General features: G+C 45.5%; 1 protein-coding gene across 3 annotated transcripts in view; it reads right to left on the bottom strand.

Moving 5' to 3' along the window:
• Positions 1–12103, bottom strand: part of TLE2 (TLE family member 2, transcriptional corepressor) — a 53462-nt gene extending 41359 nt beyond the window's left edge. For all 3 annotated transcript variants that reach the window (XM_084826241.1, XM_084826240.1, XM_084826242.1), the window contains exons 1-4: positions 11596–12103; positions 7705–7790; positions 4111–4174; positions 2335–2379 (exon numbers count right to left, since the gene is read on the bottom strand). In XM_084826241.1, coding sequence (XP_084682367.1) covers positions 2335–2379; positions 4111–4174; positions 7705–7790; positions 11596–11619 — 219 coding nt within the window. In that variant the 5' untranslated portion in view covers positions 11620–12103. The remainder of the gene's footprint in view (positions 1–2334; positions 2380–4110; positions 4175–7704; positions 7791–11595) is intronic.
• Between the last annotated feature and the right edge of the window lie 15296 nt (positions 12104–27399).

Raw genomic sequence — 27399 nt, forward strand, 5'->3', positions numbered from 1 at the left:
TTTCTTTTCTTTTTTTAATGCTCTCCAGCTAGCTATGTGTGCCAAGGGCAGCTGGATTAGAAAGCCCGCCTTCTTCATGGGGCCTTTCCTCACCCCAACCCAACTCGTAAAACTTTAATTAAAGTCAGGGTTCAATCCTTGAGCCAACTTTAAAAAAAAATAAAATCGGGGCTTGGCTTCTTGGAACAACTGAAGCCATGGTATAGATGAGAGTACCCTGAGCATACAAGTCCCTCGCTACGGAGTAACCACCACATGTAGGGTGCAATGAAGGGCTACAGGACACACCTCTTTTTTTAGACAACTGGGCAGCAAGATGTTTCTGGGAAATATGTAATTTCCTTCCCTGACCCCCATGTTCCTTTCCAAAAGATGCATTAATAATAAAAAAGGTTATTATTAAATAAAAAAGGGTATTTCATTTGAAAAGGCTCTCTTTTTCTTGTAAATGGCACTCTGCACTTGCTCAGAGACACACAGCCCTGGAGCCCTCTTGTAAGAAAGAAAGAAAGAAAGAAAGAAAGAAAGAAAGAAAGAAAGAAAGAAAGAAAGAAAGAAGTTCTGCTTCCCTTTTCTCAGTGGACCTGTGTCCCAATAATATTTCTTTTCTTTTTAATCCACAGTTAACTCTCGTAACATATGCCAGGCAACAAAAAGCTGCTGGGAAATGGGTTATATCACCCAACCCCTCACACCAGCCTTCCCCAACCTGGGGTGATGGGATATGTAGTCCAACACATGTGGAGAACACCAGGTTGGAGAAGGCTGCTTTATACAATCTGCTTGTAATCCTTTTTGAAGTTCATTGCCGCCTGGCCTTCACGCTCTTTCCCTTTATCCATTTGTACATGTGTATGCTTATACCCGGATGTTTCAGGGCCAAAATGCAGGATTATAAGTGATTTTACATCTAGTAAAGTAAATATATCTTCCTTCCTCCCACCCCACATCCCCATCCAACAGCTTTGCTCCTCCAACTACCGCCTTCAGACACTCCAAATTTTTTTGCACTTTTTAAACAATTCCACTCCATCTCTCTCACTGCCCCTTCGGTTCCTGCCCAAACACCCAACCCCCCCATACACATCTCTTTCTGTAAGGAGGGAAAAGGTGCAGCAAAGGTAACTAAAACGATCAAGGGGTTGGAGCAACTTCCCTATGAGCTGTCATAATGTTTGGGGCTTTTAAACTTTTAAACAGCCAAGTAATCGAGGGAGAGCGGGAGGAGCACAAGGCAGAGGTGTGTAAAATGATGTATGGTATGGAGAAAATGGATCGAGAGATGTTCTTAGAATACTAGAACCCAAAGGGGTTGTCCTGTGAAACTGAACAGTGGGAGATTCAAGACAGACAAAAGGAAGGACTCCTTCACAAAGTGCAGAGTTAAGCTATGAACTTTTCTACCACAACTTGGACAGCTTTAAAAAGGGGATTAGACAAATTCCTGGAGGAGAAGGCTATCAGTGGCTACTAGTCCTATGGCTCTGTGCTACCTCCAGTATCAGGGGCAGTATGCCTATGGACACCAGTTGCTGGGGAACATGGGCAGGAGGGTGCTGTTGCACTCATGTCCTGCTCATGGGTTCCCAGTCGAGAGCTGGTTGGCCACTGTGTGAACACAAAGCTGGACTAGGTGGGCCCTTGGTCTCATCCAGCAGGGCTCTTCTTGTGTTCTCTCTCTTGCCGCCACCTCAAACCCCTCCTTTGAAACCCACCCTTTCCTCACAGCTTTTAGCAGAGGAGGTTGGTGGCTCCAATGTCAGTGGGACGTTGAATCTACTCCTGGTTTCAGTCAGAACTCTGAGGGCGCTATCCAACACCTTGGATAGCTCCTTTAGAGTTCTGACTGGTTCTGATTGAAACCTGGAGTGGATTCACTGCCCCACTGACATCGGAGTCACCATCTCCACCTTGTTTTAGCTTAACCTCTCAGTCCTCTCTCCCAGCTGAAACAAATCCTAAGCATGCATAACTTTGTCCACTTCTCTGTTTGCATGACAGTCATTTAAAAAGTAATCTTTGCCCCTAGGAACTCACAGTCTATGTTCCACTGTTGGAATGTGGACTGCAGGCTCCATGGGGAAGAGACCTCCCCCTTCCTTGTTATGTCACTCTAAAGCTGCATGTAGCACGATGGTGCTATATAAATAATGAACAACGCAGCCCAAAAGGGGAATTAAGGAGTTTCACACAGAGACACAAAGCCCAGGATGGTGGGACCTGTCCCCACCCTGCCACCCCCGCCCCTGGCCATAAGCATAATTCTGGATTCCTGGAGATTCCACTTGCCTTGATCCCTTTAATCCTTCTCCCAAACGCCTGCAAGTCACTTACCTGCTTATGCATTTCAATATTCAACCCATAAGACATCTCGTAATACTGAAATGGAAGACGAACAGCCACTGGTTAGAAAGAAAGAGCCTATGGATTCAATCCGAGCTCAGCTTCATCAAACCAATTTATTGGATCTTCATCATAATTTCTTCTTCATCCTACTCCTAATTCTGAGTCTGCAAGTGCCAATCCTTTGTGTGACCAAAACTGCACCGACCCTTCTTCCCACCTCTCCCTCACAAGGGAGGTCTCTTTCGTTCATGTATTTTTTAATAATCCTTGCATACTGCTTGATGTAACAAAACCTCTGTGTGGTTTTACATGCCAAATTGAATATTCGCAGGCCTGAGGAAACCCCACTGTTTGCAGAAGTACAAAATGTCTTTAGGCACCCCCCCCGGGTGGTACCCCAAAAGCAGCCCAGTGGGGACTCATTCTGTTGCACGTCCCACTTATCATCATCACCACCATTTACCTATTTATATAGTGCCATCACTGTAGATAGCACTTGATAATGTATATTGGATAAGAAATTGCTCCCAGGCACTTACAAAGTCAACACAAGGGCCAGGGAGGGATCCATCAAAGCATCTGGCTAACCCTGCATCCTTTTTTCAACAATACACAGCCAAACACCTCCAGAAAACCCGTGCACAGACATGAAGGCTGTTACGTGAGCTGGGCTCACGTAACACGACAAGCCAGCTTATGAACTCTGGTTGTTGAACCATAGGTTGTTGCTGAATCATGGATTGTTGCGTTGTGTAAACCCAGCCATGCTAACAAACCACGGTTTGTTAACCGTGGAAGATACACAAAGAGAACCCATGGTTTGTTGTTCAGTTGTGAACCATGGGTTGTTCATAGTTATCAGGCTGGATTCATACAACACAGCAACCCATGATTCAATGGCAACCCAAACTGAACCCATACTTAACCTGTACTCTGGCTTGTTGTGTTCTGTGAACCCAGTCAATGGCTTTTCCCTTGTTTGTCCCCAGCACCTGGCATTCAGAGGTAAAGGGTGCCTACATACATGGAGCTTTCATTTAGGCCAGGGTTGTTGAACTCTTTCAGCTTGAGGACCGAATAAAATTTTGGAGATGCTCAGGGCGGGGGGATGTCACTCCAGAGGTGGGTGGGGCTGAATGCAAAGAGGTATCCAAAATACCAGCATATTTGAGCTTAAAGCTTCTCCTGCCAGTAACTTGCCCTTAGGAGAGGCATTTCAGCCTTTTAGAAGGTGGTGGGGGATAAACCCTGCAAAAACCAGGAAACCACCACTGGTCAGGGAAAAGGAGTGTGCCAGAGAAAGGGGAGGTGGCCAGCTAAATTAGCAGCCATCACTACTTTTCTTGTGGCAGTACCAACAGCCAGCCCACACGTGGGTTTCTCTCCCATGTGAGAGTCTCAGGAAACTCCGTTTTGCACTTGATACCACATTCCACAGCACCACTCATTCAAGGCTTACGCACAGCTCAAGATATTGCCTCATATGGGTTGCAAACAAGATATCTACATGACAAGGACTTCATCCAGTCTCCAGTACGTCCAGTACGTGCAGGTATGCAGCAACATCCGGTGCCCAAGAACTGTGGACCATTACAAGACCCAGGCGGTCCATGGATGGCCACTAGCGTCTCTGCTCAGCCCACCCTGCTCCATCACAATCACAGAGTTGACCAGATCAAGCCCTTGTGAGCTAACAAAAATATGCTGCATTTGTGGGAAAGTCCACAGAGAGAGACTGTTGGTTTTTTTTTTTTCTGTCCTTACCATCACATAATGCCTTTGCATTTCTGTCTTCTCACTGGCTAACTTCTCACATTCCAGCTTCAGGCTGTAAAAAGAGAGGTGTTTACAAATCCCAACACAGGCCCCTGTCACAAGCCATAGTAGTGGTCTTCTGCTGGGGGCATGAACCCAAGTGGGTCACTCATTCTCTGACCCAAGGTGGGTCATAGCATCATTTCCTCTCTTGTCTTTGGGGGAGAGGGTGTCTTTTTTCTTTTTTTAAGAGAAGGGCGGGGAAAGAGAGTGGAATAAGAGAGTGGGGAAATTATATCTATATATCTGTATCTATATATGTATATATACACACACACAGAGAGAGAGAGAGAGAGCAAGAGAGAGGGAGGGAGGGAGGGAGGGAGGGAGAGAGGAAAGAGAAACACACGGAGAGAGAAGAGAGAATGCTTCTTGTATCTTAGATTTATCACTCCCTCTAATAGTGAACTCAGGTAGTGAACTAAAATAGGACCACTGGAAAATAAGAGGGAGGTAACAGCATGTTTGAGGGAACAGAAGTACAAAAACAGTTCACAGAAGTAAAAAAAAACCCCAAACAAAGACATTTTTAAAACCCTAAAGGGGTAACAAACCAAACAAAATCCAAAAGAGCCCAATAAGTCCAGAGCATGCTCCGTATCCACAGAATGTTGAGTGTCAGCTGGAAAAGAAAAATGGAAAACTAGGAAGCGGGGATAGAACTAAAGGAAGCAAAAGCCAAGTGTAGCCAAATGCGTTGCCTGGATTTTAGGAAAGCCTATTTTAATAAACTCAGAACAATGATAAGTAAGGTCCCATGGCAAGCAGGAGTCCAAGATGGGTGGGAATTTTTAAAAAAGGAAATTCTCAAGGCACAATTAGAAACAATTCCAACAAGAAAAAGGGTGGAAGACAACAGAAGAAACCAATGTGGCTTCACAGAAAGCTTAGGGATGACCTGAAAACAAAAAAGGACACATATAGGAAGTGGAGAGAAGGCCAAGCTACAAAGGAAGAGTATAGGCAGGTAGCACAGCATTGCAGGGATGGTTTCAGGAAGGCTAAAGCTGAGAACAAGCTGAAGTTAGCAAGGGATGCTAAAAGCAACAAAAAAGTTTTCTTCAGATATCTGCATAGTAAAAGACAGAGGAAAGAAATGGTGGTTCAACTACTGAATAAGGATGGCAAAATGATAACAGATGACAAAGAAAAGCCAGAAGTGCTCAATTCCTACTTTGGCTCAGTCTTCTCCCAAAAGAGGGTCTATGGCCCCCCTGGCAAAAGCAAAGAAAAGTACAGGCTGAAGGGGCAGGATTGCAGCTTGAGATCGATAGGCATATGGTCAAGGAACACCTAATTACTTTGAATGAGTTCAAATCTCCAGGGCCAGATGAACTGCATCCTCGAGTAATAAAGGAACTGGCAGAAGAGCTCTCAGAACTGCTGTCTCTTCTCTTTGAGAAATCATGGAGGACGGGGGAAGTGCCAGATGACTGGAGGATGGCTAATGTGGTCCCTATCTTCAAAAAAAGCAAAAAGGAGAAACCTGGAAACTACAGACCAGTCAGTCTGACATCAATCCCTGGGAAAATTCTGGAGCAGATGATAAAGGAATCCATCTGGAAGCACCTTGACAACAATGCCGTGATTACTCGAAGCCAACATGGATTTGTCAAAAACAAGTCCTGCCAGACAAATCTGATCTCATTTTTTGATCAAGTAACCTCCCTTGTGGACTGTGGGAATGCTGTGGACATCATATACCTCGATTTCAGCAAAGCTTTTGACAAAGCGCCCCATGATATCCTGATGAGCAAACTAGCTCAAAGTGGGCTAGGTAAAACAACGATCCGATGGATCCACACTTGGCTACAGAATCGGACTCAAAGAGTGCTTATCAATGGGACCTTCTCAAACTGGGGAGAGGTAACAAGTGGGGTACTGCAGGGCTCAGTCCTGGGCCCAGTGCTCTTCAACATTTTTATGAATGATTTGGAGGAGGAGGTGCAGGGAATACTGATCAAATTTGCAGATGACACAAAAGTGGGCAGGATAGCTAATACCCTGGAAGACAGAAACAAAATTCAAAGAGATCTTGATAGACTGGCGCGCTGGGCAGAAAACAACAGAATGAAATTTAATAGGGATAAATGCCAAGTTCTTCACATAGGAAAAAGAAACCAAATGCACAGTTACAAGATGGGGGATATGTGGCTCAACAACACTACAAGCGAGAAAGGTCTTGGAATTGTTGTAGATCACAAGCTGAATATGAGCCAACAATGTGATGTGGCTGCAAAAAAGGCAAATGCTATTTTGGGCTGCATTAATAGAAGCATACCTTCCAAATCCAGTGAAGTACAAGTTCCCCCCTACTCAGCATGGATTAGGCCTCATCTGGAGTACTGTGTCCAGTTCTGGGCGCCACACTTTAAGAAGTATGCAGACAAACTTGAGAGGGTTCAGAGGAGGGCAATGAAGATGATCAGGGGACTGGACACAAAGCCCTGTGAGGAGAGACTGAAAGAACTGGGCATGTTTAGCCTTGAGAAGAGAAGACTGAGGGGAGACAGGATAGCACTCTTCAAGTACTTGAAAGGTTGTCACAGAGAAGAAGGCCAGGATGTCTCCTCAATCATTCCAGAGTGCAGGACACGGAATAATGGGAACACCAGGAGAAACTTCCTGACTGTTAGAGCAATGTACCAATGGAACCAAAGACCTAGGGAGGTGGTGGGCTCTCCCACACTGGAGGCATTCAAAATGAAGCTGGACAGCCACTTCTTAGGGATGTTTTGACTTGGATTCCTGCACTGAACAGGGGGTTGGACTCGATGGTCTTATAGGCCCCTTCCAACCCTAATAATCTATTATTCTATGCCTTCTTTGAGCCCCTCACTCGTGGCTGGCTGGCTGTAAACCTAAACACCTCCTGCTAGGAACCAGGCCGCAGTAGGGGTGTGCGAAACACCCTTACCTTGGGTCCGTGGGGGGGGGGGGCTACCTGTCCCTCCCCCTCCCCGGAATCCTTGCCAGCCCCGGCCGGCTCCGCTCCATGGTGAGTCCACAGAGCTGCCGACTGGCTCCGGCTGCTGGCAGACTTCTGGCCACTGAGACGCAAATGGCGTCCGCATTTTGGACGCCATTTGCATCCCTGTTCTTCAAGTAACAGGCTATGTAAATTGTCTTCCACGACACCGGTCTCTGGTGCCAAAAAGGTTGGGGACCGCTGTGATAGGGGATGAAGGTATACTGCAACATTCTGCTGCAGATCCACTGGTTTTATATACTCAAAGGCTTATCACCTGTCTTTGCATCCCAATACAGGACCCTGAAGGCAATGAACAGCCATTGTCAAACCACAAATCAGACAAAGAGCCAAAGAGAACAGCAGCCAGCAATGACAGTCCAAAACAGCCAAAAGCACTCTGCTGAAATGCAAGATTGCATGGAGAGAGATACTGCCAGTCAATGTGGAAGTTCCACTTTAGCCATCAAGGCTGAGAACTGTGATCGCCACCCACCACCCCCAGACCTCTCTTCATGCAGGTCCCCCCAGTGCTGCCCCCAAACCTCTCCTAACCTCGGTCCCCCCTGCCATACCTGTGATATTGAGCCTGGAGGAACTGGAACTCTTCCTTAATCCGGTCACAAATTTCCAAGACGGAGAACTTGAAAGGCTGCCCAGACTGAAGCAGAGGGGTGAGGGATTGGTTAGGGGAGGGAGAAGGAATAATCAAAAGACCTCACTAGAAGGAACTTTTCCTCCCCCTTTCATATGGGTGAGATATCCCCACTGTACGATTGATTTATTTGTTTCATTTACATCCCTCCTTTTCCTCTAAGAAGCCCAAGTTGGCGTACGTGATCCCCCTCCTCTCCCTTTTTATCCTCACAACGACCTTGGGAGGTAGATTAGGCTGAGAGTCAGTGACCTGCCCAAAGTCACTCAGTGAGCTTCATGTCCGAGTGAGGACTTGAACCCAGGCCTCTGCAGTACCAGACCAAAGCCCTACCACTACACCACACTGGCTCCCTGGAATCGAGCCCATGTTTTGGGTGCTTACTCACCAACTCACTCCAGGCTGTATATCTGAGCAAAGAGATTGGCTTGGAAGCTATTCTTAAAAGTCAGTTGAATTGTAAGTATTGGAGGTGTTATTAGAGGCCATCTAGTCTAACCCACTGCTTAAAGCAGGAGATGTAGAGCAAAAACATCCCCAACAGGTGGCTCTCCAGCCTCTGCTTGAAGAGCTCCAGTGAAGAAGAGCCCGCCCACCCCTCTAGGAAATGGCCTCCATTGCCAAATTACTCTTACTGCCATGAAGTTTCTCCTAATGTCCAACCAAAATCTACCCTCCTGCAGCTTAAGCCCCATTAGATCTAGTCCTGCTGTCCTCTGTGCCGGCAGCAGGGAATATGTCTTTACTCTCTTATCTATGACAATCCTTCAGAGATTTGAAGAGCGCTATCAATGTGGCTCCCTTCGGTCTTCTCTTCTCTGGGCTAAATATGCCTAGTGCCTTCAACGTTTCCTACTAGGACTTGTCTCCCATCACCCTGACCATTTCATTGCCCTCCTCTGACCTTGTGCTAGCAGCTCTTGAAGATACAAGTGGAGAACAAAGACCCTCCTGAGCATGCGCAGAGTGCTTTTCTCACACCAGCTGGAAATGACAGCAAAGTCACATCGCTACTCAGGCTTGGCACCAAGACCTTCCTATCTCTGCGTGTATGTGAGCACGCAGGGGTGGGGTGGGGGCCCAATCCACCCCCTCGCTTTTTAGACCAGGGTTAGAATTCCCACCAAATAAAAACTGAATTAACATAAGTCTGGAAGGGTGCAAGGAAGGAAGGGAGGGAAGGAAATCCATCCTTTGACCACTGTCATTGTCCGTATGGCAGGTGGCTGAAGGTGATTAAAACTGGATTAAAGGAGGATCACACTGTTTACAGCATGGATAAATTCATCTGGAATAACCTTCAACCTGTGGCTCTGTTCTCAGAAATAGGTAATGCTATTAATGATTATTATAATTATAGCATAAAATGTATTAGTGATTTGTTGTTATTATTATTACTTATCATTTTTAATTTCCTTCCTTTTTTATTACTATTACTATCATTATTATGAGACTTTGATTAGTAATATTTTTGGCTGGTTAAATTGTTAAGCTCTACTATTATATGTCAACTGAAGGGCAATATATGGTTATTAGAAAAGAATTGTAGGCCTGCTCCCTTGCTATAAGAATGATGATATGATATTGAAATATAAGGTTGATTATCTATGCTGTACTGAATTGTAATATTGGCAATGTTATAGGTATAACTTTTAAGTAGAATGATATTTGAAGTTTGTGTATAATGGAGTTTAAATTTAATCCCTTAAGTAACTTTTTAATTTTTTTTCTTTTTTTTTCTTGCTTTCTTCTTCCTTCTCCTTCTTCTGTTTTTTTCCCTTTTTTGTTATTGCTGTGTCCTCCTAAGAATACTGTATTGTTGGAAACTGTAGATAATGACTAGGTTGTTGGTACTGTTCATTTCATTTATAAAGATAAAAAATAGAATAAAAAGTATTTAAAAATGATGATGATGATGATTAGCACAACATATATAGCACTTTTTAGAGCTACATAAGCAAAACAACAATAAAGGCAGCAACTTGAAGGCAGCTTTTCCCAACGTGGTGCTCTCCAGATGTGCTGGACTACAACTCCAAAGGCCATGATGGCTGAGCATGATGGGAGTTGTGGTCCAACACATATGGAGGACCAGGCTGGGGAAGGGTGCCTGAAAGACTAACATACTGATCTAGTCCACTTCATCAGATGCAGTAAGAGTTACCCTGAACTGTCCTCAGTGCAGATACACATGGCTTGTTAAGGAAATTAAATGCAAGAAGCACAGGCAGGGACAACGATGTTCTTAACAGGGACCATAAACAAAACCATTTTGCTGCTAGCACAAATACCCTGGCATCCTGTAAGCTAATAAGCAAAAGAGAGGGAGAGATCTCCACCCGCAACCAGCTTACAGTCTAAATTTAAAATCCCCTCTTCATCCAGTGCAGAGCGTTGAAAGGATGGGCTGGCCAGGGAAAAGGAGGGGAGAAAGAAAACCCAGCTTTGATCACCCTTAACTTGCCCTGGTTTCGGGTATAAGAGAGTAGTTTTAAGGCACTCTTATTCCCACACTTGTATGCCCAAAGAAATAAAGAGGGGCTCCCATCCACAAGGAAGGCTGTCTGACGCCTCTCTGAATGATTTGCTGCTCTCTGGCCTTGCCGCCTTCCAGATCAGCCTCGGCAGATAGCAGTGATCCTGCCTCTTCAGGTGTGACTGGTTTGCTGCCGAGGCAGAGAGGCTCCCACGCACTTCTCTGTGAGTTGCCACTCTGGGATGACCTCCTGCCAATCAGTAGGCTGCCCTGAACTGTGACCTGTGCAGGAGATGTGCCTCTGGGAGGGCAAGTAACTCCTTCTGGAACAAGAGCAAAGCTTGCCTCCAGCTTTAATTTACGGGGAAGAGGTAAGTATACATCATCTATCAGAAGTTTGGGAAACACGGAACGTTGCAGTGGGAGGAAGAAATTCACATTAAGGGCCCTTTGACTGTACAGCTCCTGACAGCCTGTCTCCCAGATATGGAGGCAGCCAGAATAACACCAAACTACACAAGATCACGCCTTTTAAAAAAACACAAAACCAACAAAATTCAGCCACGAAAGCTGAATTCGTGGCTCTGCCATCTTGATCGCTAATACAAGATTGGAAGGAAAGACTGAAGTCATTTCTTTTACTGTTGCTTTGGGACTCAAAACAACAACAACAACAACAACATAGGATACTGAAATGGTAGGGAGACAGAACCACCCTCCTTGCTGTATGAGTATGCCAGGAAAAAGATTCCAAGAAGTAACTTATCTGAGGCTGCAATCCTCTACACCCTTAGCTGGGAGTAAATCTCATTGACCTCAATGGGGCTTACTTCTGAGTAGACTGCTGCCTTAAAGGATCTGAAGCATACATCCTAAATAGAAGCGCAGCACAATGCAAAGTGCAGACGAATGAATAAATAAAGACAGTAAGATAAGATCCAATCCTATGGAATCTCCAACGGAGTCTGCAAATGCTACACATTTGCTTGGGAGGAAGACCCAATGAACGCAGTGGGATTTGCTTCTGTGTAGGCATGCCTGGGCTTGCACTCTGTAAGGCTACAGTCCTATGCACACTTCCTTGCAAATAAGCCCCCGTTCAATTCAGTAGGGCTTACTTTGAGTAAAACACCCATAGAATTTGCCCTGTGAGGATACTTGTGCTTTTTATTTATTTATTTTGTTCACCTACAAGGGTTTATCATCCTGGCACTGTTTAACACCCCCCCCCATCAAAAATAAAAATAAAAATAAAAAGAAAGCTATGCCTTTCCTTCTGTTCTCCCCCCTTCTATGACATTCTACAATTCCCAATCAAAGAGTGGTGGTACTCACAGTGTGGCGTCCTTGTGGGTACATCCTGGGGGATATATTCCCCCTCCCCTCAAATGAGGGAGGGGAGCACCTTTCTCTTCTTAAAATTATCCGTCAAAAATAACTATATGTGTAACTATACATATATGACACTCGTCTCCCCCGCCAAAAAAAAAAAAAGACGGGGGGGGGGAGCACAAATCTGGTGGTTTGGGTTTGTTTTTAAGAAAAGAAATTTTAAAAAATCTATTGAAAAAGAAAAGAAAGATCTTGTGCAAGCATGTCAAAGAATATTTTGCAAAGCAGAAGGGGAACCTTTCCCATTGGTATGTGGGGTGGTCTCCCCCCCGCCCCTCCTAGAACATTTAGCAGGGAAGGGAGAGAGAAAAAATTATATGCAATCCCCTTAAAGAAATGGGAGGATATGTTTTTGGGTGGGCGGGTTGGGGGGAGAAGGAGAGAGAGAAAGCAAGAACAGAAGGTCAGCCGAAAATCTGGATAGGTTTCGACAGCAGTCCCTGGATGGAATAAGGACTGCCTATTGGCAACCCAGAGGGAGTTCTATAAAACTGGAGGCTTAAGGTGGATCTGTTTTCCACCCCAAACCACAAAAAAGAAAAGGAAAAAAAGGAGAAAAGATAAATCTAAATGGCACAAAAGAACAGTGTTCAAACTACTGAAATAAGAGGTGTGTGTGTGGGGGGGGAGATGGAGTCATCCTTTCTACCCAGAGGTAGTGGTGCCTAGTGGTTAGAGATGTGAGCGAAATAAGTGGGTATAGGACTGCAGCCAACCAAGAGCAGTCAAAACATTCCCCATGCATTAGCTCAGTAATACTTTCAACACTCCTGTAAGATAGGTCAGTATTTATCCCCATTTTATAGATGAGGGGCTGGGAAACACTGAGGCGGGGGAAAGAGCAGGACGCCTGAGGTAGTTGCAGCTTGGACCAGGGGAATCTTCTCTGTTCTTCTTAGGCACTTCAGGGAAGTTGAGGCATTTGGGAAGTTGAGAAACTACTGTGGGCACCATCACAAAATGGCTCCCATGGAGGATGTGGCTAGTCACATAATGGCTACCATGGGGGCCTGGCTAGTCAAAAGTGAGCTGAAGAAGAGGGGGGATAGCGAGGCTAGAGAATGGGTGGGTGCGTGAAATAGCAAGACAAAGGGGTGGAGGGGAGAGAAAAAGCAAGGTTAGAGGCTGGGAGGGGAGAAACAGCAACTTAAAGGGGTAGAGAAAGAGTGAGGCTGAAGGCTAGGAGGGGGAGAAATGATGAACTAAAGAGGAGGGGGAAACAGCTAGGCTGGTTGGTGGGTGGGAGGGGGAATAGCAAGGCAAACATAGAAGGGAAAGGAACAGCAAGGCTGGGAGGGGGGAGAAACAGTGAGTGAAAGAGGAGGAGGGAATTGTGTGGCTAAAGGAGGGAGGAATAGCGAGGCAAAGGGATATGGGGAGAGAAAGAGCAAGGCTAGAAGCTAGAAAGGGCGAGAAAGAAGAGTGCCCAAGCATTTCCCAAGGTTTTTATTAAAACAATGTTTTTGAAGGGGGCAGAGTGGGGAGCACTGTTGAATGGAGGAGGAGTATGTACACCGCCTTGAGTTCCTTGGAGGAAAAAAGGCAGGATATAAATGTAATAATAAATAATATCTGCAGGCACTGTGTTGAGGACCCTTGCACTGCATCCTTCTCCGACTGCCCCCACAAAACAAAGCATGGCCGGGGGGGGGGGGAACCACCAGAGAGGCTCTTTTCGGTGACTGCACCCTTGTTAAGTGACAGCCTCCCCAGAGAGGTTAGCTTGACACCCCTTTTGTGATCTTCTCAGAGCCAGGCAGAGACCTTTTAGTTCACCCCAGCCTTTTAAGTAACTCCTGCTTTATTGTCTGGTCTTCTTATTTTAACCCCCTGTGTTTAATTCATGTCCTTAATTTTTCAATCCATTTTTATCGTTTTATATTTTGATTGTTGCATTTGGGTCGATATCGTATTTGTGTCGTGAGCCGCCCAGAGATGCTGTGTTGTGGGACTGGCTAGACAGAGTCAGTAAATCAGTAAATAAATATTTCTATGGGGGGAAACTGGCAACAAAATGCTGCAGCGCCTCCTAGCAGAAGTGCTCATGTTCTGGATTTCAGACAGCCAGTGGTGCTTTCCTCCAGCAGGCCTCTCCATATCCCCTCAACATTTTGTGGCTACTGAGCATGCTCAGTCCATATTGAGCTGCTTTCAGAAGAGGGAGGTTACAATCTTTGTTGAAGGGGTGGTGGGTTGTTTTTTTTTTTTTTTGTACTTCTGCAAAACTCAGGTATGCCAGTACCTCTTTTGTTTCTCAGTGTTGGCTCCATTTCTGTCAGCACTCAACCATCTGAGTTCAGTATTAGAAGGAGCAATCACAAAATCAACTCTGATGGTGTTTTACACAGAAGAAGCAAGTACAGGTCTCTGCCAGAGGAGTTTACAATCTAAAATTTGACACAGGGGTAAGGGGTGGGGGAAGAGATGGAAAACAGAAGAAACTGCATTCAATTATACCAGCTCTTACAGTGCAATCCTGTACACTTCTATTCACAAGTAAATCCCAGTGAGTTCAATGAAGCTTACTCATAGGTGCAGTGCTATACACAAATGTACATGGGAGGAAACCCCACTGACAGCAGGGGGACTGACTTCTCAGAGACTTGACTAGTAGGCTCTGTTGCACTAAGACAGGGTGAGGATCACTTTTTCTGTTGGGGGGGAGGGAATGTATGCCAGTAATGGGAGGGGCCAAAACCAGGGGTGGATGGGGCTAGAGGCAAAAGTGAACAAGGCTATACCTTTTCTCTCACTTTTCGCTACCCCCTTTTTTTTCTTTCTGACACCCCCTTCTCTGTCTCTCACTCACTGCCACACCCCTCACTCACACACACATTGCCACCCTTTCTCTCTCACTCACTCTCTGCCACCCTCTTCTTTCTTTCTTTCTTTCTTTCTCTCTCTCACTCACTGCCACCCCCTTCTCTCTCTCTCCATCATTTGGTTGAGGAGGGTGATAATGTAATCCTAAGGCCGGCAGGTTACTCACCCCTGCAATAGAGGATGAGGATCAGTGTGTTTCCAGTGAATTCATCTTCACTGTAAGAGCTCTTTAGAAAAAAAAGGAAAGACCTGAAAAAAGCAGGGAGGGATAAATCCTAAAGAAAAGGAATGGCTCTGTTCAGAGCCCTCTAGCTGCTACTTGCAGATAAAGGACAAGAAAGGGTGGCTATGAATGTTAAAAATATAGCAGGCCATACAGCCAGGCATAACCGCTCTTTCTCAGGATGTGCATATGGCTTGAGACACTCTAACTCTTTAAATAGTTATTACTAGCTTATTTCAACACCAGCTAGAGCCAGGCCCTTTACAGAGGGTTTGCATTCTTAATTGGAGGGGCTGTAATTGGGGTGGGAGGTGGGAAAGGGAGATAATCCCACTACTTTTCCAAGGGATTCATGCATCTAAAAGCAGATTTTGTATGCCCATGGGGCAGGGACTCTGATATTTCTCTTGCCACAGTATCCAGCCTTCAACACAACTCTTTGCCATCAGGTACATTAATGAAATAAGTAATTGCCCCTTCTCTCAAACCATTTTAATAATAATAATTTTAAAAAGCTTTCACCCCATACCTATGCAACACCTATTATGAAATTATTGTTTTTTAAAATAAAATAGCAAAGCATCATATGATGCTAACAGACTGGCGAGTCCAAGCTCAGATCCACCTTAAATTGATTTTCCAAGCTTCTGCTACTGTGGGCCGTCTCTGATTGGTTGCAGCAAGGCAGGACAGGTAGCCAATCAGCAACCCTGGGTCCCACATGGGTCTATGCCGTCAAAGCTTGAGAAAGCTAATCGGGGGAGGGAGGCTGGAAACTAAATGGGGGAGCGAGAGAGGCACAGGCGTGGGTTGTACCCAGGTGCATTCTGGGTATTGTAGTTGCTTCTTCCAGTACAATATTCTGTTGTTCTGTCAACACAAACCTTTCCCACAAGAATACATTAATTTGGCTTGGTGGTGGAGGGTGCTGATTTTGGTGCAACAAAGGGGTGAACATAAGATCCTTTTTATGCCCTTCTTTTTTCTCCCTGTGTATTTGCATTTTTTTTTACAAAATGTTCAGGGGTGTGTGGGGGTGTGTGTGTGTGCATTTTTCGATGTTTTCAAAGACAATTGGAAAAAAAAACATTTTGCGGAAATTCAAAGGCACAGGAGAAAAGAAAAGAGACAGGCAGAATACACAGGAGAAAATATCCTAGGTGAACTGCGCATATACAAGGTGGCTGGAGGCAGAATTGTGGCAAATCCGAAGACTGAGTTTGCTTCGCTTCTCTCTCCTTCCTCCGAAACCCATTTTTCTTTTGTGTTGTGTCTTTTACACTGTAAGCCTGTAGACAGGGACTGCCTTATTTCTGGTATTTGTATGTCACTTTGGGAGCTGAAGAGTGTTGTAAAGCACATTAAATAAATAATGTATAAGTGCAGTCTTATGCATGTCTATTAAGAAGTAAGTCTTACTAAGTTCAATGGAATGAACTTCGCTAATGTTGGGACTGACAAAAAGAGTCCTCAAAGATGGGGCTAGCTTGTTCTTCATGTTATTTACAGAGGAGCAGGTTACCTGAAGGATCATCTCCTCCCATATAAACCTGCCTAGACCCTAAGATGGTTTTTAGAGACCCACCCTCCAGGTGACCCCACAGAATGAAGGGAGGCAGGAAACTACTGTGGAGAGAGCCTTTTCTGCTGTGGCACCCTGGATATGGAATGACCTGCCCAAAGAAGCTTGCCTGGAGCCGATGTTTGGGTCTTTTTTTGGCACCAGGTGAAGACCTTTTTATTTTCCCAAGTATTTTGGTCTTTCAGTTTCTTTTAAAAACTTTTATTGTATTTTTAAATCTTCATACTGCTGCTGGTTTTTACTTCATTTTATACTATCATTTTAACCCTTTAAAAGGTTTATATTATGTTTTATTGTGCTGTATTTTATGCTGTGAACTGCCCAGAGGGTTTTGACTATTAGACAGTATAGATCAGTCTTCTTCACTGTACATACATGGTACTTTACAGAACAATACAAACAACAACAAGAAGTGGAACTTACAGTCTCAGGTATACCAAATTAACACAGAGGAAAAGAAGAAAAAGAAAAGAAATGTATTAAAGCTGTAAGAGGAAAACTTCATTTATTTTTAATTGTATAACTTCTTAAATATTTCCAACAGGTTTCATCCAAGTAAGGTTAAAGTGACAATTTCCTAGCCAAGCTAATGGGTTCTGAAGTTGCCCCCCCCCTCATTTTTATTTCTCTCTTGGGCCAAGGTCCTTTGGCCTTTTAACAGCTAGGCACAAGACAGGCAGAAATTCAAATGGGTGAGCAATCTTTCCACCTGAACGTGCAGTGGGGGTAGGGAACACCTGGTGAACTGCATTGGCCCATAAGCTGGGGGGGGGGGGATCCAAAATCCACAGTAGGGCAATATTTTCATTAGGACCAACCAAAATGTTGCAAAACAAGCTTTTGAACTCTGCAGAACTCTTCAGCCAGTTGGATATTAAACAAAGCCAGTTGGTGGGGAGAGAAGAGAAAAAGTTGTGCAGCAGCTGGACAGCTCCGAGGGTCACCGCTTACACCTTGCCCCAAAAGAGAAAATTGTATCACCCCAACAAGGGAAGCGATTTGCATATGCAAATTTAGATGTATAGGTGCAAATTCGGAAATAATTACTGTAGTTTTTTTAAAAAAAATGCAACTTGCCATAGTGGAGAGGACCAACCAGGTGACCTGTGTGTCTGCTGTCCAGGTGGTACCTGTTGATAGTGCACCTTCAAAGCCCTCTGCTCCTCTCTGACCTTATGGTCCTTTGACTTTAAACCAGGCTTAAGACCAGACACCTCTTCAAACAGAGGACTGTCCTCTTAAAGCAGGACACCTGGCCACAGCAGCCTGAGCATGTGTGTGGCTCACCTGGTCAAAGCCTTCCCCACTAGGGTGACCTGAATTGTCTTTCTATTTAAAACCATAGTCAGGCTTTCCAAAATTTGCAAATTTTGTGCAGATCTGTTGTCCTCTTTTGGGCTGTGGTGTTGGCAGTGCCCTAAGAATGAGTAGGCATTCTGGGTTAGCAAAGAGGCCAGCAGCAACAGCAAACTACATTTCCCACAAATCCTTGCGGGGCTGGCTAACTCCCCTCCTCTTGTTCTCCCTCTCCCTCTCTCTCTGAACTGTCAATCAAAGTAACGTGGGGCAACAGTCTTGCTTTCTCCTGACTGGTTGGTTGGTATAATTGCAACCCATTGATCTAACCCAGGCAAGGTTTTCATGCTGGCCATCAATCAAGTATTAGGGGGAGATGGAGGGAGGGGGGGAGATGGAGGGAAAGAAGGGATAGCTCATCCCTCCAACATTAAAAGCTAAATCTCTCCTGGGCTCACCAGCAAGGGCTTACTTCCCCAAACCGGTTTTGTTTCGCTTCTCCCTCTTCTCTTTCTCTCTCCCCAACCCCTGCCTCACCCTTAAAGCCAAAAGCAGACTCAAGCTGTGACACATGGGAAACAACAAAGACCAAGAGCCAGTGCTTCTGAGCATATATAGAGTGCTTTTGCTGCTACCAAGGCTGCAGTCATGTGTGCACATTTACGCCAGGAGTAACCCTCGTTGAACATAGGGCAGGGCTCATCTCAGAGAAAACATGCACAGGACTGTATTGCCCTATTTAGGTTGCAACCATAGAACCCTTTACCTGGGAGTAAGACCCACTGAACTGAGTAGACATGAATAGGATTGCCGTGATGGGCTGCAATTCTATACCAAAAAAAGCCAGGTTTGAAGAATGATATCCAGGTAAGGTGCAGTTACTACTGGGTGGATAACAATGTAGCAATAACAATTTTTTTTAAAACCCTCATAATGAAAGCAAAATGAGAGAAATGGAGCAATTTATATAGGTAGATCAGAATTTAGATTGGAAGGTGCTTGGGGCATGGGATGTTTTTGTTGTTTTGGTTATATTACCTGTTAAAGTACTGTGGACTTTATATACAAAAATGTTATATAACGCGCACAGGACTTTACATACAAAAATGATATTTAAAGTGCACAGCACTTTACATGTCACAATGATCTATGAAGTGTGCAGCACTTTACATACAAAAAAAGATCTCTATATTCAAAAACAATAAGACAAATACAAGCAGGAGAAGCCTCTGTACTAAATGAAACTGCCCATCTCACCGAGGACATCTCTCTGCCTGGCGGTGGCTGATCCCTTTCAACTGGAGATGCCAGAGACTGAACCCAGGACTGTCTGTGTGCAATGTCTCTGTCCTACCATTGAGGTACAGTCCTTCTCCTAAAGATAAAGTAAGATTCCAGTCCTCATCATTCTAAATAAAGGGCTGATTTGAAATAGGGAGCTGTCCTATACCAGGTCAGGTTATTTCCCTGACTAGTCCAGTAATGCTTATGACTGCAGGGTTTCAGGCAGAGAACAATCTTTCTCATGACCTGCCACCTGCTGTACTTTTCAAATGAAGATTCCAGGAATCAAAGCAGAGACCTTCTGCATGCAAAAGTGGGGCTTAGCCACTGACCCATGATCCTTCTCTGCCACGTAGGAGCAAAGTAGGGCAGCCAAATAGCAGACAGAAAGTTAAAGTGGTGCCAGCATTAGTGCTTGGTATCCTTGGCAGCCACTGGGGCTCCAGAACCTTGGGGAGGCCCTGCTGACACCATCCCTTAGTCTCCCACACCTGGCAGCTGGGAGCTGCCGGCCATATTAATTACCCAGAATACCCCAAGATTGCAGTACTGCAGACCATTCTAGGAAATTAAAATGGCAGCCTCTACTGAGGGCTTTTTAATTACCCACAATGCCCTGGAATAACACTACATTCCCTCCCATGTGTAGTGCAACAAAGGCACTAACTTGCCCTAACATCTGTGTGTTTCATTTCCGCTATCCACAGGGACTAGGAACTTAGAACCATTCACAGGTTCTGGCGATAAGCTTCTGATGGGGTCAAGGCGTTAACGGATGGCTGGATTTACTGAGATCCTGAAACCAACAAGCTTTGCAGACAGCCTCCCAGTCGCCCATGGCGATGATGATGATGATTTTAAACTGGGCTTGAAATAGGAACACAGAAAAGCCTCCAAACATGTGCAAAGTGCCTATTGTATGCATCTAGAAATGATACCAGCTCCCCTTCTCCCCCCTGCTTTCTGGAAGAGCTTCTGGACTTCTGGCAGACTGGCACAGTAAGCAGAAATCCAGCAGAGAACACTTCTTTAAAGACACAGATGTAGAAGGCCTCCCCCTACTGAATTCCAGCCTGCCAGAGGAAAGGAGGCAGAAAACAAATGGCAGCCTTAGTTGATAATCTCTCTCTCTCTCTCTCACTCACTCACTCACCCCCCCCCCCTGAGAATAAGGTCTCCCCTGTGTTGAATGATAGATTGTAAGCCCCTTGGGGGCAGAGACCTGTCCTCTTGTATTTCGTAAAGAGCCATGCCCAGTCAGGATGGGTGAGCATTTCATTCGGTTTGTTTGTATAAGAACTTATTCAACTTCACAGATTTCTTCCTAAATGGGACAGTTTGAATCCCTGAATATTCAGCTGAATTAAACCAGTCATTTTTCTGACCAGTGGCTCCTTTAAAAAAAAAAACCACATGGCAGGCCTTTAGAACAAGGTCCAAAGACAGGAATTGCAACAACAGAAATAGTAATGCTTGGAAGATTTGAGCTCCATCACCTATTCGAAGAAGAGAGCAAGCAACCTGCTTCATGGAGAAGCACTGATGGTGGAATGGGAGAACCACTTTAAGTTTTAAAACGGGGGTGGGGAACCTGTCACCCTCCTCTAGGAGGCTGTCAGACTTCAGCTCCCATCAGCCTCACCCAGCACGGCAAATGGTCACAGATGATGGGAGTTGGAGTACAACAAACTTGTGGAGAGCCCTACCCCTGCTTTAAAAGTTTCCAAACAAAACATACACAGAAATATTATTATTATTATTATTAATAATAATAAATGTATTAAATGCCTTTCTCTAAAAAAGACTCAAGGTGTCTTACAGCAGGGGTTAAAACATACATAAGAGTTAAAAACAATTTAAAGCAGCTAAAAACTATTTTAAATGGGTGCAGAGCCTTCTAATCTGGCCTGTGGCCCGCCCCACACCACCTCTTGGGGTTTCTCCAAGGGGAGGGGCTTAGGTTCCAAGCCCCGCCCCTGGATACATCCCCTCATACAATCTGAGATGGGAGATAGCAGTGGGAATATGGAGCAGCCTGGTCATTGGGACTCGTCCACACACAAGTTGGGGAAAGCATTCCTCTATCCCCATGCAGGCCAATCCCACTGCAAGAAGGAAGTGGGGCAGCCAAAGCCATCTGAATCCCGTTCACTCCTTTGTTGGAGAAGCAAAAGAGATCAGGTGGTTCTCCTACAAACCCGCCCCCCTCCCCACACCTCTTTCCCACAATGGGGGATGGACACAGGGCGGGGTGGAAAACCAGGAAAGCCCGGTGTCTGATCCACCAGGCACTTGAGCCAGGGAGAAAATGACGTCAGGGATGTGCCATGCCCACCTGATGTCATACACCCTGTAACCGGGGGTGGGGAGGGGTGTCATGCGGCTCCCCAACAATTCTGGTTCTGTGCCCTGCAGTAAAACAACTAAGTTAAGAAGTCCTGTCATATGCCATCAAATTCCTGGGAGTAGAGGGAAGTCTTAAGCTGGTGCTGAAAACATGGCAATGTCAGAATGGATAAATGTTTGCTTGCATTCTTCGGATTATCCGGTGATCTCTGCCCTATGCGACTGTGGAGACTTGCAGACAACAACACATATGTATACTTGTCCTTTGTGCCCTGACCAACTTACACATGAAGACCTTATGACAGCGCGACAGAATGCAATTAATGTTGCTTGTTTTGGGGCAAGATTTATCTAATTTCTATATATTTTAACTTCTACATTTTATATTTTAAATGTTATGTGTTATAGTATGTTTTTTAATTGTGATACTTCTGACACGAATAAATAAATAAATAAATTCTTCAGACGTCATTGAGGGAGTTGGGAGCATGGGAAGAGGCCATGTGGGACCACAGAAGCTGAGTGGAAAGGGACTGGCACTCTGTGTATGCCCAGAGACAACGCCAGATCTTTCTTCTTCTCTTTTTAAGGGGATATGGCTGAAGGAAAGAAGGAATGGTGCTATGTGGCTGCCATTGAAGAGGGACAGGTGCAGCCAAGAAAGCAAGGCCAAGAATATCTGCACAGTTTTTCCCCTACTGTGCCTGGGAAGAGGTTAGTTTGCCTGTTTCCTAGAATGATCTGTGTTATCAGGAGAGGGAGGAATGGACACACCCTTCCTCTGAAATATTCTAGAAGCCAGCAGTACCTGTCCCTCTCTCCCAGGCAGCTGCGCAGTCTAAATATTTAATGCATCACATTTCATCCTAATCTTTTATTGATCACATTATTTACTTTGCCAAAATCATGGTAGCTCTAATCAAAGGCAGATGTGGAAAGTGAAGATGTTGCTGACTGTGTGTGTGCGTGTGTGTGTGCACACGCATGTGGCATGCTTTTACATCCCTTTCTACATCAAGAGGTCTTGGAGCAAAAACTTGCCTAAAAGTTTAACTGGGGAATTCTTCTGTTTTTGCCTCTGGCTGATTGAAATGTTTCGGGCTAAAACTCCCATCTGGAGAAGTATGAATATGGAGTTTTCATTCGTACTGAGTTTCAGTATCTCTCAGGTTCTCATTCTTCCAGTCTTAAGTCTGGCTTGTCTCAAGCCTTGAGATATCTTTTTTAAAGTAGGTTTGTACAAAACTTATACACATTTTTCTGTCATTTCTCCTAATATGTGGATTTTTGTACACAATGTTGCCTAAGACACACATTTTTTGCAAACAATGTTCCTGATATAATGCATTTTCAATGTTATTTTCACTAACAGATACACTCTTGTGCACACTCTCTAATTGGGGAGCTCCATTGCAAAATTCAGAGAAGTGCAAATTTTGAAGAATAACTGAGTTTAGGTTTGCTTGCTAGTTTGAAAGTGTAAAATTGGGTACATTCGCATTAAAATGCGAACCAAACGAATTTCTCCCCCACGTCTACTCCCATCATCTTTCACCATTAGGTACGATGGCTAGGGCTGATGTGAGTTCTAGCGCAAAATATCTGGTGGACCACAAGTTGCCCACCCCAACTTAAAGGCTGCAGTGGGGACAGGCTAGAGAAGAGGTGCAAGATGGAGGATTTTAGAAATTGATTCAGACAGCCGCCCCCATCAATGTAGATCATGGTAGGGGCACTGACTTGCCTTTATATCCACAGGTTTTGTTTTCACTATCCACAGGGACTAGAAACTTAGATCCGCCAGGGATTCTGTCTGCAAGCTTTTGATAGAGAAGCAAGTTAAGGATTGGCTTGATTAACTGAGCTTTGCATTCTCCCAAACCAGCAAACTTTGCAGACTGCCTTCTCATTGTCCTTGTCTTAAAGGACAAGCTGCTTAAACTGAGTTTTCAGGGCTTGATATAGTGACCCTGAATGTGTTCAAAGTGCCAGTCGTACACATCTAGAAATATCAGCTTTCTCTCCCTTTTCTTACAGGGCTATGGAACCTTCAGTGTAGCTGGCTGGTAAGCAGAAATCAGACGTGCTGCTCTTGAGCCCTTTTTGCACTGGGCCATTCTGATTTCCCACCACGGCATGGTGTGATGCCATGCTATGGGGATTGTGGGAAATCAAAATGGTGACTGCTTTGGAATGCTTGATGCGGCCACAGCCACCAAGTAAGGCCACCAGTTGGTGCCGCTGATATCTGGGTGGGGGGGCTTGGCGAAGGACCCCCTCCTCAAACTGGTGCCAACCCTGAACTTGGTGCTAAGCGAAATATGCTCAGAGGCATGCTTGTCATGAGCAGCAACCCCCTGGGGGGCCTTCACTCCTGTGGGAGAAAGTTAAATTGTTGGAACTGAAAGGAAATTGAGTCAGGAAGAGGCCAATCCTGCTCTACACACCCACAAGCCCAGTGGTCACACATCGTGAGCGTGTAATTTCATGATATGTGAATCTGGCAGCTGCATTTTTGCTAAGAGCAGCTGAAGCAACTTGCAAAACCCATTGCCAACCTGCAAGAACAGGAAGCTATAAAGCCCACGGTGGGGAGAGGGAGAGATGTGATCATTTTATTTTTTTATTATTTCCCCAATTTTCTTCAAGATGCACTTTAAAAAAAAAGAACCCCTCCCTGCCCATACAGAGAAGCATTCTGCTTATGATCAGAAGCACTATTGTTGCATTTCAACAAGCTGCTTCTTCTGAATCTAAAAGTGCAGCACTCAGCCCTTTGCCTTTGAGTCCTGGAGGTGAGTGGGGAAGAACACAGCTCTTCAGCTCAGCGGAAAAGCACTCTGTACATGCTCACCATCCACCACATGTCAGTATTTTGTTGAAAGTGTGTGAGAACATTTTGAAGGGCCCAGAGTCAGAGATGGGAAGGGAAGTGGGAAGAAGAGGAGGTGGCAAACACATCTTGGCTAAGAAAGGCAGTGTGGTGGAGTGGTTAGAGAACCCTTCCCCAACACGGTGCCCTCCAGATGTTTTGGACTACATTTCCCATCATCCTCCCCTAGCAGGGTCAGTAATCAGGGGTGAGGGTGTTGTAAGCTCAAAACACCAAGTTGGGACAAAGCTGGGTTAGAGGGTCGGACCAGTGGAGGCTGCTGGCTCCTTTAGAGTTCTGACTGAAACCCAGAGTGGATTCACTGCCCCAGAGTCAGAGAATCAGAGCTTGCTGCAGACCATTTGCAGCACTTCTTGCCCTGGCATGACAGGGCTCAAAAATGGCCTTTTCCCCCACGGGAATCCTGGTGATGCCACGGAGAGGGGATCACATCCAGCAGCTCGTGGCAGATCACCACTACATCCAAATCTGTGTCACAAGCCTGTTCCGTCTCCGCTGGTGTTTTATCAGCCAGAGCAGTAAAAAGTCGCTCTCTCTAAGAACAAACTCATGTGGGGGGAATGCCAACAGCAACAGAGCCGAAAGAGTGAGAAATGAGAGGGAGGAAGCTGCATTCGTAGAGGGAACTCTGTGATTTTCAACTGCACAAGGGATCTTAAAAACACAAAACCCAAGGGGGCAAACACACACACACACCCAAACACAAACCAACGAGGACTTGGCATTCTCAGTAGTTGTGGAATGGAGGCTTATCCGCTGGAAAACAAAACAAAAAGGGGTGGTGGTGGAATGGAGAATCCCAGAGGAGGGCATGGCTGCCTGGAACACCTGTTAGAAGGAGAACATACACTGCAACCTTTTGTTGCAGATCCAAGTTGTGTAGACTAATCATGTAGAATTGCTGGCAAACTCCAGATTTTGCCAGGATTTACTGCTGCTATGCCCACTTTTACCCTGCATCCCGCCAGATTCTGACAGGTCCCGCTGAAGGTTGCCAACTTTTCAGCCTGCCACTGTAGCTGTGTCACTAGCAGCTGCTTTGATCACCCCAGGAATTGAACAGGCAAAGCCTGTCACAGCAGGGAGAGAAATGTCAAAGCGCACCTGCCAATTCTGGTGGATTGAGCTGCCTTTTTTTCTTCTTTTCTTTCAAAAGGCACAGCTGCGGCAGCCAGTCAAAATGTTGGCAACTCTCCTCCCATGCAGTTCTGGTGCTTTGAAAATACAAAAGCTGGGGATGGGGGTATTTGTGGGTCTGTTAGAAAAAACTTTGTTTTCTAACCTACATTTTGCTATCCATCAGGTGCCAATGCAGTCTTTGTGAACTGGCTATGGGTCTTTTGGAAGCGGTGCTCCAGACCCAAACCCAGCTGCTTTCAGTGGAAGCTTTTGAGCTCCCATTTGCACTTACAGGCTCTTGAGTAGCGGTTTAATTATTGATGTCTCTCCTTTTACTTATCTCCCCCCCCCCCCGTCCTCCTCTCTCTCATTCAGCTCGTGCATTAGTGATGTTCTGGGAGGGCAACAGAGTCCATTCCATCTTGACAAAGCATTTCTGATCCACCTGCGACTGAAGCAGTTCACGGTGGTAAATGGAATAAAGACCCAGTGAGGGAAAGAAAAGGAGGCAAAAGGGGGCAGGATTTGCCAGGCTTATTGGCTGAAAAGGATGGAGATGCTCAAGGTCCCTCGAGCCCACTCCCACCCCTGGCTGCAAGGTAAGACTCCATATATAGGACAGTGTTGGTTATATTTTAGACTGGATGCTCCCTGGGGGCAGAGACCTTTTGGTGCTGTTGCTCTGCAAGGCGCATTGATGGCGTGACAGGCATCAGAATAAGTGTTTCTTTTGTCCCAGCATCCCTACGTGTTATGAAACCCGTATTGCACCTAGAAAAGCCTACTCCAATTATGCCTGGCCGGTGGCGCCATATGGGTAGGACTTTGGGGCACAAGCCCGAGGCCCCACTCAGCAGAATGTGGAGTGGTCCCCCAGTCAGCAAGCATTTTGAAGAAAGTGAAGTCATATCTTACCAGCTGAAGAGACCTCCCTGTTAGACCATTAAGTCTAGAGTGTAAAATCACCTAACTGCACCACTGCCATCTCTTTGCTAACCCCATCTTAAGCCTGTGACCAGTGCAGACTTTATGGCTTCAGTGCCAAGGCAGCTTCCCTCCACCCCTCCATCCAGCCTGATGAAAAGTTCTGCAGAACACAAAAGCTTGCTCATGGTTTTGTGACGTTTTGGTTGGTCCCAATGAAAAGTATCGCCCAAATGTGTGACTGGCAAGATGGAAGAAATAAATCTGTGCCCATGCAGTCTAGATCTTGCACCAACAATACCTGGCTCCCAGGATGTGGTATGCATTAAACCCCATGAAGGTCTTTGCGCAATCTTGTTTTGTGCCCCGTTTATTCTGCATTTTAAAACTCCCTCGTGACATTTCCTCCAAGTTTAGCCTGCCACGGGGAGGGGGCAAGGAGACCACAGAAACTTTCCCCCCCGCTAGGAATTATGGGAAGGGCTGTTACACAGTGGTAGAGCCCCTGCTCCGTAAGCAAAAGGCCCCAGGTTCCATTCCTGGGATCTCCAGAAAGGGCTGGGAAAACATCCCTTTCTGAAACCTTGGATTGCTGCTGACAGCCGCTGTAAACAATACCGAGGTAGATGGATCAATGGCCTGATTGAATACAAGGCAGCTTTGTATGTTTCCTAGGGATCTTAAGTCAACCAGCTCTCTGCCTTCTCAGAGTACAGCAGCCATAGACTACATGTGTGCAAACATTTCTTAAGGGCCAGAAACTTGATTTAAAAAAAAAATCCTGATGGCTGAGATTCCAGAGAGCTGAATTCTGTCTTTTCTGTGTTCTTGGGACACACACAAAACACCGATTCCTCTAGATTCACCCATGCAAACCGGAAAGCCACAAGAGGGAGAAGGGTTCTGGGGGGAGCTACCACCACCACTGAGAAGGCCCTGTCCCACATAACCACCAACCTGACTGATTAGTGGCAGCCCAGAGCGCAGAGGCCTATGAGGCTGATTTTAGGGCTCACTTTTACAATACTTCACAACCTAGCTAAATTCCATTTTAGGCAAAACCAGACACCTTTCCCTTCTTTCTGATGCACCTCTGAGATATAATTCGCTTGCCTGCCTCCCCCAAACTGCCTACAACACATCATCCGTTACAATTTGGCCCAGATCCATTCCCTATCAATGGGTTAAGTGGCCTAGAACCACCTTCCCCACCTGGAGCCCTGCAGATGTTTGGGACTACAACTCCCATCACCCAAT

Source organism: Heloderma suspectum, chromosome Z, assembly GCF_057233095.1.
Source record: "Heloderma suspectum isolate Gila_16-S chromosome Z, 16-S_ref, whole genome shotgun sequence".
Classification (NCBI taxonomy): Eukaryota; Metazoa; Chordata; class Lepidosauria; order Squamata; family Helodermatidae; genus Heloderma; species Heloderma suspectum.